Below are 19,033 nucleotides of genomic sequence, written 5' to 3'. Positions count from 1 at the left end.
TATATATATATATATATATATATATATATATATATATATATATATATATATATACACTGATGACTTTGTACTGACCTATAATGGCTTTGCAATTAAAATATCATCCAATCCGCATCATCTAGTCTCTGTCTTCCGCCTCTGATGTGATGTATATGATGTGGTTCTAATGTGGATTCGTCAATACTTGATACTGGTGCATTATGGGAAGGCTTTAACACTTGCTTGTATATACATCTACAGTATAACATCTCTCTCCTCTTCACATTGTAATCTTTTCACATTTTAGACTTTATTTTATGTGGGAAAAGTTCTTTATTTAACACGAATGTACTGAGAAGTTTGGAAAAGTTACTGAAAACTGACCGAAAGAAAGTTAAATCAAACAACTCCGATAATTGCTTTAGCTTGCAAGACTATTATTGTCATTATCACTTAATCTCTTCACATGTCTCCGTTTGTTGCGACCAACAGTCGAAACCCAAAGATATTCCATTAATCGTTAACATGAAACAGATGAAAGCAGCAAAACCTCACGAGTGAAAACCTGAAACCAGCGAATGTTTGGAAAAATCTTTGCCGGAATAATAGCTGCTGATTATTTTTCCTAATAGTTGCAGCTCTGGTTTCCAGCTGATTAATTGGGACCATCTTAATAATCAAATAGTCAAAATGTCAAATATTCACTGGCTCCAGCTTCTGAAATGTGAATATTTGCTGCTTCTCGTTGTCATACATGATAGCTAACTGACTGTCTTTGAGTTTTGGGCTGCTGGTCGGACAAAACGAGACATTTTAAGATTATTTTTAAGTTTTACAGACAAAACAAATCCAATGAGAAACGTACGGGACATTTACTTGATAATGAAAATAACGTTTCCCAGTTTCAGTTGCTCAAATGTGAGGATTTACTGATATTTAAAGTCACAGTGAAGTGATTCTGTAAAGACTGTTTGTTTGAATTGCCTTTTGAACTTTTCACCATTTTCGGACATTTTACAGACTAAACGATACAGTCAGACAGATTAATGCTCAATGAAAATAATCATTATCTGCAGCCCTGCATTAACTCACAGTGCGTCCTATACTTGTGCGCCTGGTTACAGTTTATGAGGCCTGTCACTGGTGATGAATCACGCAACCAGCTGCTTCAAACAAACCCTCTACTGTCCGGCTGTCGTCCAGACTCTCTGAACAGGTGGTTTTTAAACCCCCCACCCCACCTACCCCCTTACTCCATCTTACCTCTGTGGAGGAACTGACCACCTGTAGCTTCATATTACGAGGTCAGAGGGCAGCAGACGGGAGATGTAATCCACCGTGAGGACATTCTTTGAGTTCATCATGCTGTTAAAGATTATTTAAAGAAATTTAGATCTCGAAGTTAGAGATTTAGGTCAAGGGTCATGAGTCCAGTTTATTTTGCTCCACATGGTGTTTTTGTTTGAATGTTTTCGCTTGAAAAATGCCAGGATTTCCTTGCATTTCCCCCACCCTCCAAATGCAGAGCACGCTGCTGCTGTCAGATATATCGCTAATGGTAAAAGCAGCAGATCAAAACATCTCTGTCGTCCTATTAAATTCTTTTTTTGTGCTGTAAATGTGGCTGTAGAAAAAGTGAGTGGGCTTCTCTTTGTGTTTACATGACCAGTAATGAAGCGTGTGTGTGTGTGTGTGTGTGTGTGTGTGTGTGTGTGTGTGTGTGTGTGTGTGTGTGTGTCGGCTGATCTCCGCTGTTGCCACCGTGCTTCGTGAGCTATTCCGTCACATACCAGTCTCTCCCGTTAGAAGCTCATCTGGGAGCAGTTTAGACCGGCTGTGATCTCCCGGCTCGCCATTATCACCAAACCACAGAGCACTTTGAGGTGGTTGGTGCTTTTCTTTTGATGTGCAAAGGAGAAAGTGAGAGTCCTAATGATGGTAAATGACGAGGCAGGTTTGCAGAAAGTGTGACGACCGGCGGCTGGATGTTTTGTTTGGGGGGTGGGGGGGGTCTGTTCTCAGGTGGTGTTGTGGTCGGGTGGAGGTTGAAGTTCAGGACAGAGGAAGCTGTTTCTGAAAAGGACAAGCTGGGAATGTGATGTGTGAGCGATGTCCCCCCTTTGTTTTAACATAGAATTAGTTAGAAAAATGAAATTACACATTGGCTAATATTAGTTTATTATGGATTTAAATCATTTTATGTTGCATAAAAGTCATTTTTCAAGCAGAAATTTACTGGTTCAGCGTCTTTATCTTCTTTGTTTTCTATGTGGTGAATTAAATATTTGAGCATTGTTAGACAAAACAAGTTTATATATTTAATATTTGATAATTAAGAAATAGAAAAAATCATTGGAAAACTGTTCCCTAAAGAGAATAATTGTTAGTTGTATCCCTCATTTGGTCATCATCATTTTTGGAAACACGACGTAAAAGAGAGATACCACTCTCAGGTCTGTGCAGCAAATATGTAGCTGGAGCCGGCGGCTAGTTAGCTTAGCTTAGCATTGAAACTGGAAATGGGTTTTTGGATAAAACAAACAAAATGTAGCACGTAAAGAGCTTTTAAGGTGCTGGAAGGTAGATTTTTATTACCTTTTTGGTCAGAGCCAGGCTAGCTGTTTCCCAAAGCTTCCAGTCTTTATGCTAAGCTAAGCTAACCGGCTCTTGGCAAGAAAGCAAAAGCGTATTTCACAAAAAGCTTCAAATATTGGATTAGCATTAACGCCTCATTCTTGTACAGATATTTCTAAATAGAATTTCATATATAAACCTTTTAAAGTTACAACTTTTATTGTGATACAAATGTAAAGAAACTACTTTAATTAATCAGCAATATTGTAATTTAAAGGCTTTTATGCTGAATAAATCCAGCTGAACTACTATTAAGTCAATGTAATGTGTAGTAAAGTGACATGAAACCGTGTTATTGGTTTTGCAGTTCAGTCAGGTGCGTTCCTCACACCTCACTCATCCCACCACGACATGCTTAATGTTGGGTTTACACATAATGACGGCGTACAGACTCCCCGGACCTGCGTGCCAAGTTACCCATAACCCCCGTGCTGTCATTAGCTCTGTCATGTGACACTTAAAATGAAGCAACAATCCAGCTCTGAACTTACTCTGCTCATTACACACACACACATAAACACACACCATTTAAAAACCTTCAAGGTCTGTGGGTTTTGAATGCTCTCGCTGATGGTTGCGTTGATGTGTGTGGTTGGTTTTGAACATTAGGATTTGGCTCACGGTGGTTGAACATCACTCAGTCTGTGTTTTGGCTAGCCTGATGTGTTTGTGTGTGTGTGTGTGTGTGTGTGTGTGTGTGTGTGTGTGTGTGTGTGTGTGTGTGTGTTGTTCCTCCTCTTTATAAAGGGATTTTCCACTGTAGCCGAGGTGCTCTGACTATAGAGTGACATTACAGTCATCATTACACACAGTCAGAGCGGCGCATCTCACAGGTATTGTTTCCCTCGTTTCCTTTATCAGATCCCCGAACAGACACACCTGCCTTTGACATCCTCATTGTGTCCATTGTATCGCAGCAGTGACCAGTGATACCACGTTATGTAACATAAGACTCATTTCTACTCGTTCACATGAGCTCTATGAATAATATGAATACCTCTGAGCTATTTCAAGATGTAAGATGTGATGGAACTGAAACGGTTATCATTAAGAAAGAATAAAGATTAGTGGGAATTATATGTGAAACAGCTACTTACACTCAGATACAGTCAAGAAAAGTGTTTATAAATCTCACTACGCACCAGAAATATTGTTATTCTTGTGCTTGTACGACTAGTGGAGCTAAAGTCCAGTTGTTTTCTTTGGGAGATTTTTCTGCGGCGGCGGCGGAGAAAAGGTCACGCTGCTTCTTAAATTAAACTGGTTTATCTTTTGTACCATTTGAGGCAATGTCAGATTCAGCCGAGTGTGTTTACATGGATGTAGGAGTTTACTGGTAATGGTTGGGCTCTTGAAGTATTTTTGATTTTTTGTGTTTGCACATCATTACAAACATCATATCCCAGTTCCAGAAGCAGGGATAAACATCCAGCCTGTGCAGTCGCAGCTTTAGTGAAACTAACAGAAACACAAACAATGGCGGCATTTAAAGCGTCTCACTTTTGGAGCATTAAGGAACCAGAACTTTATCTTTCAATAATGAAAGAATTAAATATACTTGGTAATTTAGATGGGAGACGGCATCACAGATGATTTATTGCTGGACTCTTGTATGTAATTATAATGTAGATGAACATGCGTTTGCTCCCCTCAATTCAACGATCTGTCTGTGCAACAGTTGTCGAGCTGCTTCACCCTCGGTCACACTCTTGGACCGGCAGACGTTTCCATTTCTGGAGCCGCAACCACTACTCCGGCTAAAAATACTGCAGAAACACAATACCGTAGAAACAGAACCACCGTTGTGGTTGTGTGAAGGAAGCGTGTCACATATCTGACCGTGGGAGTGTATTAACGTAGTGACGTGTGATGATCAAGTTCACAGAGACTCAGAAACCTACAGCTTATTCAGAAAGCATCATTCATTAATGTGAGTTAACTGTGTTGGAACCGAACTTCTAATGGGTCGGTCTCTGGCTCGTGAACCGTCCCTCCACCGAGTTCACTGCAAATCGGCTCAGTTCTTTCTGGGTAATCCTGCTGAGAAACAAACAGACACGGATGAAAACACGGCTTTCCTCGGTTTTGGCGGAGGTGATACAGTTGTCGGATATGACTGATGGTGACTGGGCGCGCTGCTCTCTTGCTTCATACCTGACTCACTGAGGCTCCTGCAGGGCGGGGAGTCATCTGCACTGAACCTTGCTTTCATTATCGGTCATCGCAGCTTGTTTCTGTTTGTTTTGTGTGTCTTTGAATTACCCTTAAGTCTACTACCACTTTATTTGGTCTATGACTGTGTTTAAATTATGTGCTTATACAACTGTGAGACAAATCTGAATGTGTTTGACGACTGTTTTTACAGGACGTTTCCTTTTAAGGCCGTTCTTATCTTGCGCCGTAACACCCTGGAACTATTGATTAATTCATTAGTCATACGACGGATGTTTTTTTCCAACCTGACGAATATTATTCTGATAAGCACTCTGACTAAACCAAGTTCAAGGATTTATGTATTTTTATTTATTCTTTACGGTGCAACGATGGGATGTGCGGATTAATGTCCTGCGATAATAATTTAGTGCTCAAACAGTTCCTTGATTATGAATTATCAGCAAATAATCAACAATGAAGCTAGTTGACCGACACTTTATCAACCAGACAATCAATCGATTACTTGAGAAAATAAATGATCAGCAGTTGCAGCCCTAGTCGACAATAATTTCGATGATTGATTGATCGTTTTGTGAAGCAAAAATATGCAAATACTCCTCGGTTCCACATCTCATATATGAGGATTTATTGTTTTTCTCTCTTTTATTTTGTTGTAAATTAAATATTATTGGTTTTCGGACAGTTGCTCAGAGAAAACGAGCATTTTAAAGACATTTTTCACCATTTTCTGACATTTAATAGACATCTAATCTAATATCTTTTTTGTAATTTGAGAATGAAAACAGTCATGTACTGTCTGAATTGAACTCTCCAGGGGAAGTCTGGTTTATTGTTGGCTCACCATCCTCGAACACACACTCCTCTTTTCCTTTCTTTGCCTCTGCTGTCATCCTGCAAGGTCAGAACCATGAAGTTTCATAATCCCAACCCACACATGCTTACTCACTTCACACACTCCCACGGAAAAACACACACACACACACACACACACACACACACACACACACAAACACACCCCTTTGGATCTGTTGCTCAATTCCTCTTGTGTTAACAAATGTAAAGCCTGTGGGTTTTTTTTTTTTTTACTGTTTGTATTTAGCAATCTTGACTTTAGGAACTGTGTGTGTGTGTGTGTGTGTGTGTGTGTGTGTGTGTGAGCCCTGGCCAAACAGTATATTTCCCCCCCAGTACGAAGTTGTTTAATGAAAGCCATTATTCATTGTAATGAGAACATTTCCCAGCGGGCAGTTAGCAGTTTAGACAGCAGCTCCAGTGTGAGCTGACAATCAAAATAGTTGGACAGCAACTGCGTCGTGTTTTTAATGTTATATTTATCTCCAAAGCAACCGAGTTAACCACATGATGAGAGGCAGAGTTTGAGGAAAAAAATAAAAGCCAGGGACACTCTGGTTTTATTAAAGGTGATGTGATATTATTATTATTTCCAAATATAGAAAAGGTTTTAAATCATTATGAGAAGTAATTTTCTTGATATTTCCTCCTCCTCCTCTTCTCGTCTGCTTCCTTCTACTTCACATTTATCTTCTTCTTCCTCTCTTTCACATCCTTATTCTTCACTTCCTGTCAGTCTTTCCATTCTTCGTTGTATTATTGTTCCTCCTGCCTCACCCCTTTGCTTCTTCATCCTTCATCCTCCTCCTCGGTCTTGGTAAAAAAAGGTCTTGAGGGAGCTCATTTCTCTGGGTGGTCCCTCCAAACAAACTTATTGTGGTCTCCTCTCAAGACTCCTGCAAAGAGTCGAAGCGTAACTGCATGTCCTTTCACTCCGCTGTCCGTGTCTCCGTGTTGTATTTACTGAACCACACTGGAAACTCACAGTGGGTCCAGTTTGGTTCACATCGTGGTGTTGTCTCCATGTGGTCCAGCTGGTTTAGTCTGCAGGTTTGACTTCTCTGTTTGCAAAAGACAATAGCGTCATTTTCCTCTTCTCTTCTCTATTCTGAGGAAAAAAGCTGAGCGCTTAGGAATCAGACTCAAGAACCAAGACACAATGTGTTAGACACAGATGCTTTAAAGATAAACATTTTTAGCCAGGATACTTCAAATTAGAGGATCTCGTGGGGTCAGGTCCGAAAAATGTATTTATTTATTGTTTCCAGTCTTATCGGGCCTGGATGGATTGCACTTAATTACCTTTGGGTCTATCTGGACTGTCCCGTCCAGGTCAGATTGGGTCTGTTTAAAAATTATTTCATTTGTTTGGATTGCAACAAAAAACTTTGAGATAAACGTGAAGGTAAACAAACAGCCTTTCGTGTTTTTACGTTACCTGAGGGCCACCGTAGATTCTCCGCTACACGCCTGGAGAGGTCGGGATGAGGGGAGCGGTATTCAGGTGGTTGCAATCTGCAACGTCACCACTAGATGTCACTAAATCCTCCGCACTGCTCCTTTTTTTTAAAACAACACAAAAATTAATTTCTCTTTTCATATTTGCCCCTGTCAAAAATATTTTAATAATCATTTAATTTCAATAGTTTTTCAGGTAAAACTTCTGAACATTCACCGGTTCCAGAGACAAAACAAACAATTTGAAGACGTCATCAGATACTTACTTATTCAAGAAGATAATCAGCCAGTTAATTAATATTAAAAGTTGCAACCCAAGTTAAATTATATATTGTTCACGTGCTAACTGTTATATTGGTTATTTATTGGGAACCTGAAGCCTGAAATGATTCTTATGAGCAAGAGATGCATTGCATGAATGTAACGGTTATAATTAGCATTTTTCTTGGATTAAATTTATTATGTTCCATATTGAAAACACTTGCACAGTTTTCTGTCTCCGCTGTGAAGCTCTGGAAGCCGCCCAGTTGTAAATGAATGCTGATTGGTGGTTAAGCAAAATGGACAACGACGGTTATTAAATGGCACCCGCAGTATTTAGCGCTGCATAGCAGAGATGGGGAGATCTATAAAAGGCATTAGCTGCTCCGTCTGTATCGCTCTGTACGAGTGTCCATTAGCAGAGGAATGTCCACTTAAGCAGAAGAGTTTGAGTGACTGTTTCTGTCCATTAACCGAGGAAAGTCCGTCATGGAGGAAAGGTGTGAGCACTTCCACTTGTGCAGCAACATTAATGCAGCGTTGCTGGTGCATACATGTACCCATTAGTGCAGGAATGCTGGGAGGAAAGGTGTGGCCGATCTCTGCTTCCCCCTGCGGACTCAACAGGAAGTAACATAGAAAGGGAGGGGTGGAGGGCGAGGAGGGTAGAAGAATGGATATGAGATAGTTTGGAAAAAAACATCTTGAAGGAGGAAGAACAAGAGAAAGATGATCGAGTTTCAGGATTTTGTAGATTAGGCTCTATAGGAACAGGACTTTCAAATGCAGGTTGAATAAAATTTGGTAAAATTTTCAGATCCATATGTTCCAGTCATTTCTGAGGAGCGTTCATTAATCGTATTAATGCTGAACTAAAGTAACGTAGATGTTTTAAGTCTGTGTTTAACAAGTCAGGTGATCATGCAAAAATGCACAGTTCAACTTATATTGAAACAATTCATCAATTAGTCAGATTTTGCTGCTTTTCTTTGTTTTATGTGATAGAAAACTGAATATTTTAGGTTTTTTAATTGATGAAGATACAAAATAAGACATTTGATTTCTCTATTTTAATACATCTTGTAGACCAAACAATCGATTTGAGAGAATAATTGATAATGAAAGTAATCGTTAGATGAACAGCTACTTTGCTTTAACTCACCACGGCTGACTAAATTAACTAAAGTCTCTACTTTTTTTGGGAAAATAAACACATAAAGGTTTAGAAAACGGTGTAATGTCAGACTGGCGGTATAAACTCCCTTCTTTATGTTTTGCTAAATGAAATGACCTTCACTTTGGTCACCGGTCACACGTGGAAGTAAACACAGAAACAGAAAAATAGCCCTTTTGGTAGCTTCAGAATGTCTTTGTTGTGCTTTTAAAGATATAGGTTAGATTCAGTTAAAACAGCTAAATGACTGTGTTTAGTCTGCGTGTAGCGCCTCTAAACACACAAACGCACAGTCCCGTGCTTCAGGGTCTGTTTAGCCCAAGCTAAGCATGTTTTGTCTTCACACATACACACACTCTCGCACGGTGATGTCATGTGTTTACAGACGATTGATGCAGACGAGCGTGACGGCAGCTAAACAAAGACAGGAATGCTGCAGGTGTGTGCTGGGGAAGAAGATGCCATTATCTCAAACATATAGACAAAACCTAAACCAATGTAGGTTATTTATAAAACAGCAGCTTGAGAACAGGGAGATATTGACGTGGAGATGAAGATAAAACTTGTGAGACTCTCTCTCTGTGTGCGTCTCTCTCTCTCTCTCTCTCTCGTCTTCTCAGGCCTGCAGCTGTTTTTCCTTCACTCGTCCTTTTCTGTCTCGTCACTTTTTTTAATTCCCTCTTTCTCTTCTGCTTTTTCCAGCTCCGGTGCCAAAGCAGATTCTGTTCTGCTTTATTAATGCTCTTCCGTTTCATGCAACAAGTGCAGTGAGGAGACAGGAAATTTGATTATTCTTTAAACATTTAATCCAATTTTAAATATCAGTCATTTTTACTTGGAAAGTATTTTAATTGTCCTTTTCTAGAGTTGGCCGATCGGAGAAATACATGTGCCGTCATAACAGGATTAACTCGTGATAAACACATCTTTTTAGTCGATTTTAAATCAGCAAAATAAAGGCCTTTAATGTTTCTTCCTCATTATTTAAAGCCTCAATCTTCACCTCTAAATTTCATAGCATGTGGCCGGTAAAGACATCACACATGTGGGTATCTGTTACAGTTAAAGACTCGATAATCCAGTGGTTTACTGCAGTTCACAGCTGTCTGGAGAGTCTTACACATCCCATCTGGACTGTCCACTAACATGCAGTGCACTTAACTACAACAGTTTTTCAAGGTTGAAATTTTCTGATGGCCAAAACTACAAGTGCAACTTTCTATTCATCTTTCAATTGGTTATAATAACATTTTATTCAGCAGCTTCATCTCAACTTTTACAGTCGTTGAGGGCAAGTCACAATTTGAATATCATCTGCACACGTTTCTGCAGTGACATTTCATGAAATGTAATATTAAGATACAAGGAAAAATTTAGCACGGCTGCTACATCAGCAGAAAAAGACGCACATTTAACGAGTGAGGTGATTATTTAAGCTTAATTGATAAAGAGACGACATCAGGACTTGGCCTCCGCTAACCAGTTGCCTGTGTTGTTAGTTTTCTTGTGTTGTTAGACTGATTCTGAGGTAAAGCCGTTGATGATGTGATCAAACTGTATGCAGACGATGTTGCTCTCTGACATGAAGCATCTCCTCCTTCTAAAAGGTGCTCAGAGACAACAAAGGTAGTTTTCATCCTTTCGGCAGAATGACAGTCAATATTTATCATTTTAGAATTAATAAATAGTAAATGTTACATGGAGCCTTTTCTATAAAGACCAGCAGTGTAAGATGGTGGCGTCATTATCAGTATCAGTCTAGTTTAAACACACGAGTTGATTCTCTGTCTCTTTTGTAAATCGGCGTCTTTGAAGAACTTTTTGAACCGCTGCCATGAACGAGCTGCACATGAAAGAGCTGCGTGATCAAATGTGCTTTTACATGCAATGAGAGGTGATGTAATGTCAGGAGCAGCTCGCAGTGGATGGGTGTATACTGCTTTTACAAGAGGCTTTCACATTCTTATTTGAGTTATTGTGATAAATATTTGTCGAGGCTCTATTGAAACCTAGTTGCTGCTCTTCTGTCCGTCCTCCTCCTCATTTCTGTCCAGTGTTGATCTTCCAGCTTCGGTGGGAGGATTTGCTGTGCTCTTAAATAGGAACATGACCTCATTGTGTTGCAGCTCCGCTGTGCTCTGCTTCTCCTGTTTGTTTGGATTTGATCGCTCTCCCAGTTCCTCTTAACTCTCTCTCTCTCCTGGACGTCAAACGGTCCGGATCGGACAAACCCATACACACTCTCATGAGAGCGACAACGGGCCAGTAAAGTCACAGCGGGTTTGTTTCACCCGTCTCTGAAATAACAGGACTTCCTTTTTTGTGACCACAGCTAGTTAAAATTGTTTTTTTTTTTTGTTTTTTTATTGTAAAACCTTTTCTGAGGAAATCATAAAAATTAAACAACATAAAACTGGCAGCAACTCCTGCCTCAAAGACTCATTAACATGGGTTTCAGTGGAGAGTTTTAATGTCCCGTGACAGGCAAACAGTTGCTTCAGAAGCTTCTCCACCCTGATGAGAATAAAACACTCGGGGGGCTTGTGATTTTTAAAATCTCCAGAGTAAAAAAGATAAAGAAAACACTGGCACTCAGCTGCAAATGCAAAAATATTGATATTAGCTTGTATGTATAGATGAAGGTGACACACGTACTGTTTGTTGAAACTCCTTTAGCAGCTCAGGGAGGGTCAAAGTTGCTTCAGTATAATCAAAAATTAATTGTGTTTGGTATTTAAGTTATATAAGTTATAGTAAAGGAGACGAGTTGTGCTTGTGATTACCACAGGAGGAAGACGATATGGAGGAATCAGTGGTGTGAACGACTCATGGTGGGTCCTTTCTGCTGTGTCCCTCTGTAATTTGATGATTAATTGTGGCGTCAACAGTCGGTTGTTTATTTGGTGCAAAGAAGGTGAAAAGCAAACCAGAAACTTTGTCTCCCCAAGGCTTCGCATGACGAGAACAATATGAGTTTGTGCAACAGTCGACTGATCCCGGGCAACGAGCCTTTCACAAGCCATTAACAACAGCTGTTTGATCATAATGTGGATAATCAGGCAACAGAAAATGAATTCGTAACCATCTTATTAATGGATTTAAGTGGTTTGAGTCATTTTCAAGCAAGAAATACCAAATATTTACTGCTTCTAAAATATGAGGATTTGCTCCTTTATTTTATTGTTGTATATGATCGTAAACTGAAAATCTGGTGCTGGTTAATTGTATTTACCGTGTTTTTAGTATTTTATAAAACAAAATGTTTCCATCCATCCATTTCCTTCCACCTATCCTTGGGTGGGTCGCGGTGGCAGCAGGTTAAGTAGGGTATTCCAGACGTCCCTCCTCCGCAGCATCGGTTCCAGCTCCTCCTGGGTCTTGTTAATCAATATTGATTTATCTGTAATGAACAATAACCATTAGCGGCAGCTTTAATTGCAGCTTGGACGAACCTGGTCATCTTTCCTCTCAGATCCCTCCAATTGAGCAAAATTGACGAAATTTAACAGCGACATTTGGTATCGGAAAATGAACTATTGATAGGTGCTTAAAAGGTGCAGGCATTGCCATTTAATTCTACAGTAATCAATGAAGTGATTGATCATTTCCGATGAAAAAGAATCTGTGGGAAATTCAAGCTTTGAGACGACTGAAGTCGAATTCTGGTCGCAAACCCCGACAATATGAGAACACACCACTTTCAACTTTGGCTTAAACTGCTTCCTGTTTTAAACCGTTTTAATGTGATGATGGATCCAAATCTCCTAAATATGATGAAAAAACAGCCAAGCCTTTAAAAAATATTGAGATATTTGGGTCACTCTTTCCTTGTTACTGTTCTGAAGCTTAAATTCCAGCTGTGAAACAACACGTGGAACTCGCATTAGAAGGTGGAAGGAACGGCAGCGTCCATGTAAAATACCATAAATAAACAGATTTATGAGTAAAGACTGACAACTGATCCCAGGAGCTACTAGTGAGGGAGTTGTGTAAGGGCAGCTAATGTCGGCTACCGGTCACTTAATCTACTGGGTCACCAGGTGACGTAATGGTCATGCACACGCTAACACAAGCGCACACACTCCGCAGTCACGAGAGGAAAGATTCCCCCCTGAGGGAATATCATCCATCAGGTTTCACTGCTTCTTTCTTTCTCTTCTGTTTTTATCTTTTCTCCGCCTCTGTGGTTGGTGACAGATGACAGAATAATCTCCTTTACCTGTCACTTCCTGCTAATATCCTCTGACTCATCTCACCTGTCAGGTGCTTAAAGTTGAGATTGATGGAGTAAAAGAAAAGAAAAAGAAAAAGAAAGAAACCCTCAGGTCAAATTTAGCGTGAGGAAAGAATCTGTCGACGGGAGATTCCTGCCGTCGTGACTTTGTGTGATCTGGTTTGTTGTCCTTGTTGCGTCGTCCTTTAATCCCGATGAGTCAGTGTCTGTCTCCGTCAGACTGACGGACAGATTCAGACAGACAGATTCAGACAGACAGGTCACCATCACAGTGATGTCACTCTGGTAAAACCAGTTACAGTAACAGGGTTTAAATCAGTGTGTCAGAAGCTGCAGTTTCCTTAATCTAATGCATGTTTGTCTCTTTTAACTTTATTGTCAACGATTTTAACATTTTATTTTATTAGAATCCAACTAAAGTTACTTTATTTAAATCATGTGGATTGACAGACTCTAATAATCATTTTTAAGATTAATTGATAAAGAAAAAGAAAAAATTCCCTGTTTAAATCCAATTTACACCCACTGTGTTATTGATAAGCATCAAGGGCTGATTAAACTGTTCATTATCCATCATAAGTTTCCAAAGCTCAAGGTGACATCTTTAAACTCATTTATGAGCTTTTCTTGTCCAACCAACAGTCAGAATAATAATAATAATAATAATAATAATAGAATAAATAATAAATAATCCTCACATTTAAGACGCTGGAACCAGAGAATATATATTTATAACTTTCAGCACTGATTTTATAACACTATACACTAAAACAGTTCATACTTTTATATATCTACATATCCATTCATTGATGCTGACTTATCACTTTAGTCTAGTTTATATTAATACCAGTAAATCGGAAGTATTTTCTTGATTAACTGATTAATCGTTTGGTCTAAGAAATAATCAGAAGCGAGGGAAAAATGGCCGCTGCAATTTTTTGTTTTGTCCAAAACCTGAAAATATTAAATATGTGATGGAGTAAGTTGAAGAAAAGCAGCAAATCCTTTTCTTTTTGATCCACTAATTGATTAATCAGCTAATCATTTCGTCTCTAAATTCAACAATAAACAGCTGTCGTAAAATAAAAGGTATCGCCTCACATCTGTAGTTCTATCTTTAAAATTAAATGTGACCACCCAGTTCTCCCACAGAGATCAGCACATTTCAATTTAATCTCATACAAACACGTGATAGAAGAGATGAAGGGTGGAGGGAACGTCATAATTCACTTCAGCTTCTGCCCAGACTGGCATTTCTGTTCTTTCTCAGAGCTGTAAACCATCAGTGGACACATCACATTGTTAAACTCTCAGAGCTGCAGTGTGTGTGTGTGTGTGTGTGTGTGTGTGTGTGTGTGTGTGTGTGCACGCGTGCGTGCGTGTGTCTGCAGTGTTTGCACATGCTGTATTGGCACCTTGTCTTTCCCTTGAGCAGTGTGTGTTTTCCATATAAGGGTGCATGTGCTTTCAAAGCCTCCCTGGATTCTGCACTGTGTGTGTGTGTGTGTGTGTGTGTGTGTGTGTGTGTGTGTGTGTGTGTGTGTGTGTGGTTTTTAATAGATGCAGAGGAGAGCTGCACTATGCCCATGTAAGCACAGACTACACTGGGGAATTAAACTCAGTCTAAAGACTCTGCATTGGCACTCACGTACAGACGGAGGACGGAGGAGTCTTTGCATCTTGTTTCATTCAATCTGAATGAGTTTCCTTTTAAAAAGCTCTAATTGTCTGGATCAGGGCGGCTACTAATAAATATATTAATTATTGCATTGATTGATTTTTGTAGTTGCGACTCTAATAAATGATTCAACAGTAATACGGATGAAGATAAAATCACGGTGCATCCTCAGCTCCGGGTGGTGATTATAACAAATACAGTGACACTTTGAACGACGGTGATTGAACTTCAGTTATTTTCATAATCAATTAACCTGGCAGTTATTAATTGTTTTGTCTATAAACTGCCCAGAAAGATATTCAGTTCACTGTGTGATGGAGAGAAGATGAAACCAGAGACTGTTCGCCAGTTCTGTTTCAAGCAATTTTAATTTACATTATTTACATTTTTGCGTTTTTGTGACATTTCTGCACGTCCTTTTAATCCGGGGCGGCGCGGTGGGACGGTGGGCAGCACTGTCGCCTCACAGGAAGAAGGTTCTGGAGTTTGAACCCGGGGCCTTTCTGTGTGGAGCTTGCACGTTCTCCCTGTGTCTGCCTGGGTTCGTTGTAGTGGAGCTGGAAGACGTCTGGTTGGAAACACGTTAATCGGCTGAGAGCTCGGTGGACGAGGCTTTTACAGCAGATTATGTAACACGTTTGGCTTCGTCGTGTGACCTAGATTGTAACTCTACATGTGTTTTTATACTGTGCAGCTGTGTTTTTATTTAAAGGAGGGACGACTTGTCTTGGATTAATTCATCGGCGGAGTTGGACCGTGGTCATTAAAAACTTGCGTGCGTCGTGAACGACCTCCGTCAGCTGACCTGCCGTGACCTGCCGACTGCACCCTCACTGTACACTGTAAAGTCACACATGGTCACACATCACAAGCCGTTTGAATCCGTCACACACACTCGTCACGTGCACGTGGCCTCCAGTCAGTCAGACTAAAGACTTTTCAAGAAACATGTTTTTTTATTCCTCCGCACGGCGACAGTCGGAGCCGCCATATTGTTTCCTGGTTGTCCGTCTATCCGTCCCGTTCTCTAGGACACGATATCTCAGTAACACCTTGATGGAACTTCTTCAAATTTGGCACAAACATTCACTAGGACTCGAGGATGAAGTGATTACATTTTTGGCATCAGAGGTCAAAGGTCAAGACCACAAATTGTGGTTTTGTCCTTATGAACGTAATATCTCAGTTACAGCTTGAGGGAACTGCTTCAAATTTGGTAGAAACTTTCGCCTGGGCTCAAGGACAAAGTGATTATATTTTGGTGGCTAAAGGTCAAAGTGCAAAGGTCAAGGTCACTAGTCTGATGATGATATGATGATATGATATGATTCTGGATAAACAGGGATGTAATCTGAAACTAGTCCGGGTGGCGGAGGGATACAACCACGAAGTGATAATTCTAGTTTTGGATTATTCAGTGTGTGACTTGCTGTGTCCTGCAGGAGGTTTCCATGTTTAGTCTAAAATTAGAAGTCAGTCGCTCAGCATGGGACCCAGACTGATTAGAAATGTGTTTTTGTCATGTGTTGACCCTCCAGCAGCTTTGAGCCTGAGATCATTTCTTCGGTGGGAGAAGGAAGGACTCGGCCCGACGTGGCCGTACGTTCAGTTTTTTGACGGGAGGTTTATATTCAAATGAGGGAAGATTTAGAGGAAAAACATGGCCGTCATGTTTTATTTCTCACGGCACGTACACCACAAATGTGATCTCTGCGAGTTGACTCCTCCCTCGTTATCACAGCACAAGTGGGTTGGGTCACAAAAATAAAACACCATAATGCTCTGTTGTGCCCCAAAGCGGTGAGTAATGACATAAATTAGATATACACAACAAACAAAAAGCAAAAGGAGCTCTGTTCCTCCGCTCACTGCCTGACTTCACAGCGTATGGTTTCCCTCTCGGAGGTAAAGAAAAACTTCTGTGGATCTTAGTCTGAAGGATTTCTTATTTATCTGCGATATATTGCTTGTTCACAGCTTTTTACCTTCTGAAAAACAATGTACGTAGTCTGAAAATAACCTTTATTTAACTAACTCTTACTTAGTGTGATTTATGTCAAATGTTTGCTCGGTCGTCTTTAAAAAACTTCACAGGAACTGATTTATATTTATCTTTAAAGCTCAGTCTTTCGATAGTTTATCAGGATTTCTGCAGGACTTTAATTTGCAATAGAAGTTAAGCAGTAATTATGATTAATCTTTATCAACAATATAAGCTTTTTTTTATTATTATATAGTATTTTTACTTTTTTGTGCTTTTATGAAAATGAAAATTGTTTTAATTACATATAAAAGCCCAACGTGGGACTAGAATTAAAAACTGGCTGTGATAGCTATGACCTCTGAAACGTGAGGATGGTCGTATGTTGTGGCTTCACCCTGATGTGCAGAGACTCAGGAACGTAGGAAACGGACACATCTGCATTTCTGGCAGGAAAACAGACAAAACAGCGACAGTTAAAACACATATGGAGTCATTAATGATAGACACATGCAAACATATGCTGAATATTAACGTATGAAAGCTGCAGTAATGGAGCTAAAGAACACATGATTTGATTTAGGTAAAAAAAAAAGGATCTTCACTTATTGTCTGTTAAAATTAGACCCGACACCCTCGACGTGTCCCGCTGCCATTGTCCAAACAGAGGTGGTATTGTTTTAAACGATCTCGGTTCGACGACTTGTGACTTACCGTGTCACGTTTCTCCCTCCCCCCTTTCTCCTCTCACCCTCTGTTTTCTCCCGTCAGGATGTGGAGAAGGAGAGAGAGCTGCGGACGGAGTTCAGCAGGGAGGAAATCAGGCAGAAGGTCGAGCAGTACAACACAGTGACCAAAGACCACCTGAAAATGACACTGGTGAGTGGAGAGCACACACACACACACACACACACACACACACACACACACACACACACTGGCTGAGTCAGTGAGTTGTGTGTGTTTTAGCTTGGAGCTTGTTTCTCCCTTTTTAAAACAGATGACAAACACATTTTAAGGACTGTGGAGACGCTGCAGCCGCCTCTGACAGTAAACCACTGTGTTACATTCACACAGTGCTGTTTGATTCGATCCACCATCGTATGCATCTCACTCAACATCATGAGTCACGTGACAAAGTCGCCTTCAAAAAGAATTAAAACTGATTTTAGGAATATATATGTGTTTATATATATATTACCTGATAATATGACGGATAGAGATTTGATTTATCATATTGTTTTTAAGGTTGTCCGTCCCATTCTCTTGGATACGATATCTCGGTGACACCTTGACAGAACTTCTCCAAATTTGGGAAAAACATTCACCTGGACTCAAGGGTGAACTGACTAGATTTTGGTGACTATAGGTCAAAGGTCAAGCTCACTGTGACCTCACAAAACATATATTCGGCCTTGTGAACGCGATATCTCCGTAACACCTTGAAAGAACTTCTTCAAATCTTGCACAAACGTTCACTTGAATGAAAGTATGAACTGATTCCATTTAGGTCGTCAAAGGTCAAAGGTCAAAGGTCTGTGTGACCTCAGAAAAGACCTTTTAGCCCTTACTACTAACAGTTATGACAAAATTTCACACAAATGGTTCATATGGTCATATAAAATGACTCATAAGCAGGGATGTAATCTGAAATACACTTGTTTAATAAGTTAAAACACACACACACACACACACACACACACACACACACTACAAGAAAACACATGTGAACATAAGTATGCCGATGAACAAACCTGCCAAGTCACACCGTCTTTAAGTTTCAACATCTGAGGTGTGCTGAAGTTTCAACATCCATCCTGCTCCCAGCATTCCTCAGCAGTCACATCAGAGTGATGTGATGTTATTCCTGCTATTGTTCCACCCCCCCACCCACACACACACACACACACACACACACTGTTGTCCTTGGCAGCGTGGACGGTGTGTGAAGCTCTATCGCACCATGAGGCCGATATGACTCAGTAGAGACGAAGCAGAGGTTTGCTGCTGTCACATGTGCACGTTTAGAGAAGATAAAGTTAGATCATAATGGATGAATGGACTTTATTTCACTTTTTGTTTATGTTTTTCCAGAGTAAGTATGTTCTCTAAAATTAAAATGTTTTGTAAACTAATTTAGATTAAAATCCAATCCATCAAATGTTATATGAATAAAAATGACACTGTGAGAAAGCTGTTTCCACTGTTTCTCAGAGCCCATGATTATTATATCTTTCCTTTGATTATTTTGTCCGACAACAGTGTTAAAGCTAAAGATTTTTTAATTTATTTTCAGATGAAATAAAGAAAAACAGCAAATCTTCACATGTGAGAATCTGACACCAGAGAATATTTTGTTGAACAGATAGTTCATTATGAAATAGTTGCAGAGAAAGAAAAGACGTCACAGCTGATAGCATCTCTCCTGTCCGCACCTTTTCTGTCTATTTCCTTTTTGTCTCTTTATCGCTTCATCCGTGACGCCGCCAGTTTCTCTCTGTCATCCGCGTCGCATTCTTTGACTTGTGTTCCACGTACGAACCTTCACGACTCTCACGAAAACCGTCCTCCAGGCTCCATGTGGAGTAATGAGATTAAGATGCCCCC

General features: G+C 40.0%; 1 protein-coding gene across 1 annotated transcript in view; it reads left to right on the top strand.

The window, feature by feature from the left end:
- Positions 1–19,033, top strand: part of rassf3 (Ras association domain family member 3) — a 75,133-nt gene that overhangs the window by 45,309 nt on the left and 10,791 nt on the right. Inside the window, exon 3 of the mRNA XM_087179037.1 lies at positions 17,198–17,305. Coding sequence (XP_087035163.1) covers positions 17,198–17,305 — 108 coding nt within the window. The remainder of the gene's footprint in view (positions 1–17,197; positions 17,306–19,033) is intronic.

Source organism: Seriola lalandi, unplaced genomic scaffold (genome assembly GCF_002814215.2).
Source record: "Seriola lalandi dorsalis isolate HSWRI2012SDOR001 ecotype SW California unplaced genomic scaffold, Sedor1 jcf7180002054770, whole genome shotgun sequence".
Lineage (NCBI taxonomy): Eukaryota > Metazoa > Chordata > Actinopteri > Carangiformes > Carangidae > Seriola > Seriola lalandi.
This window is presented reverse-complemented; position numbering and strand designations above follow the sequence as displayed.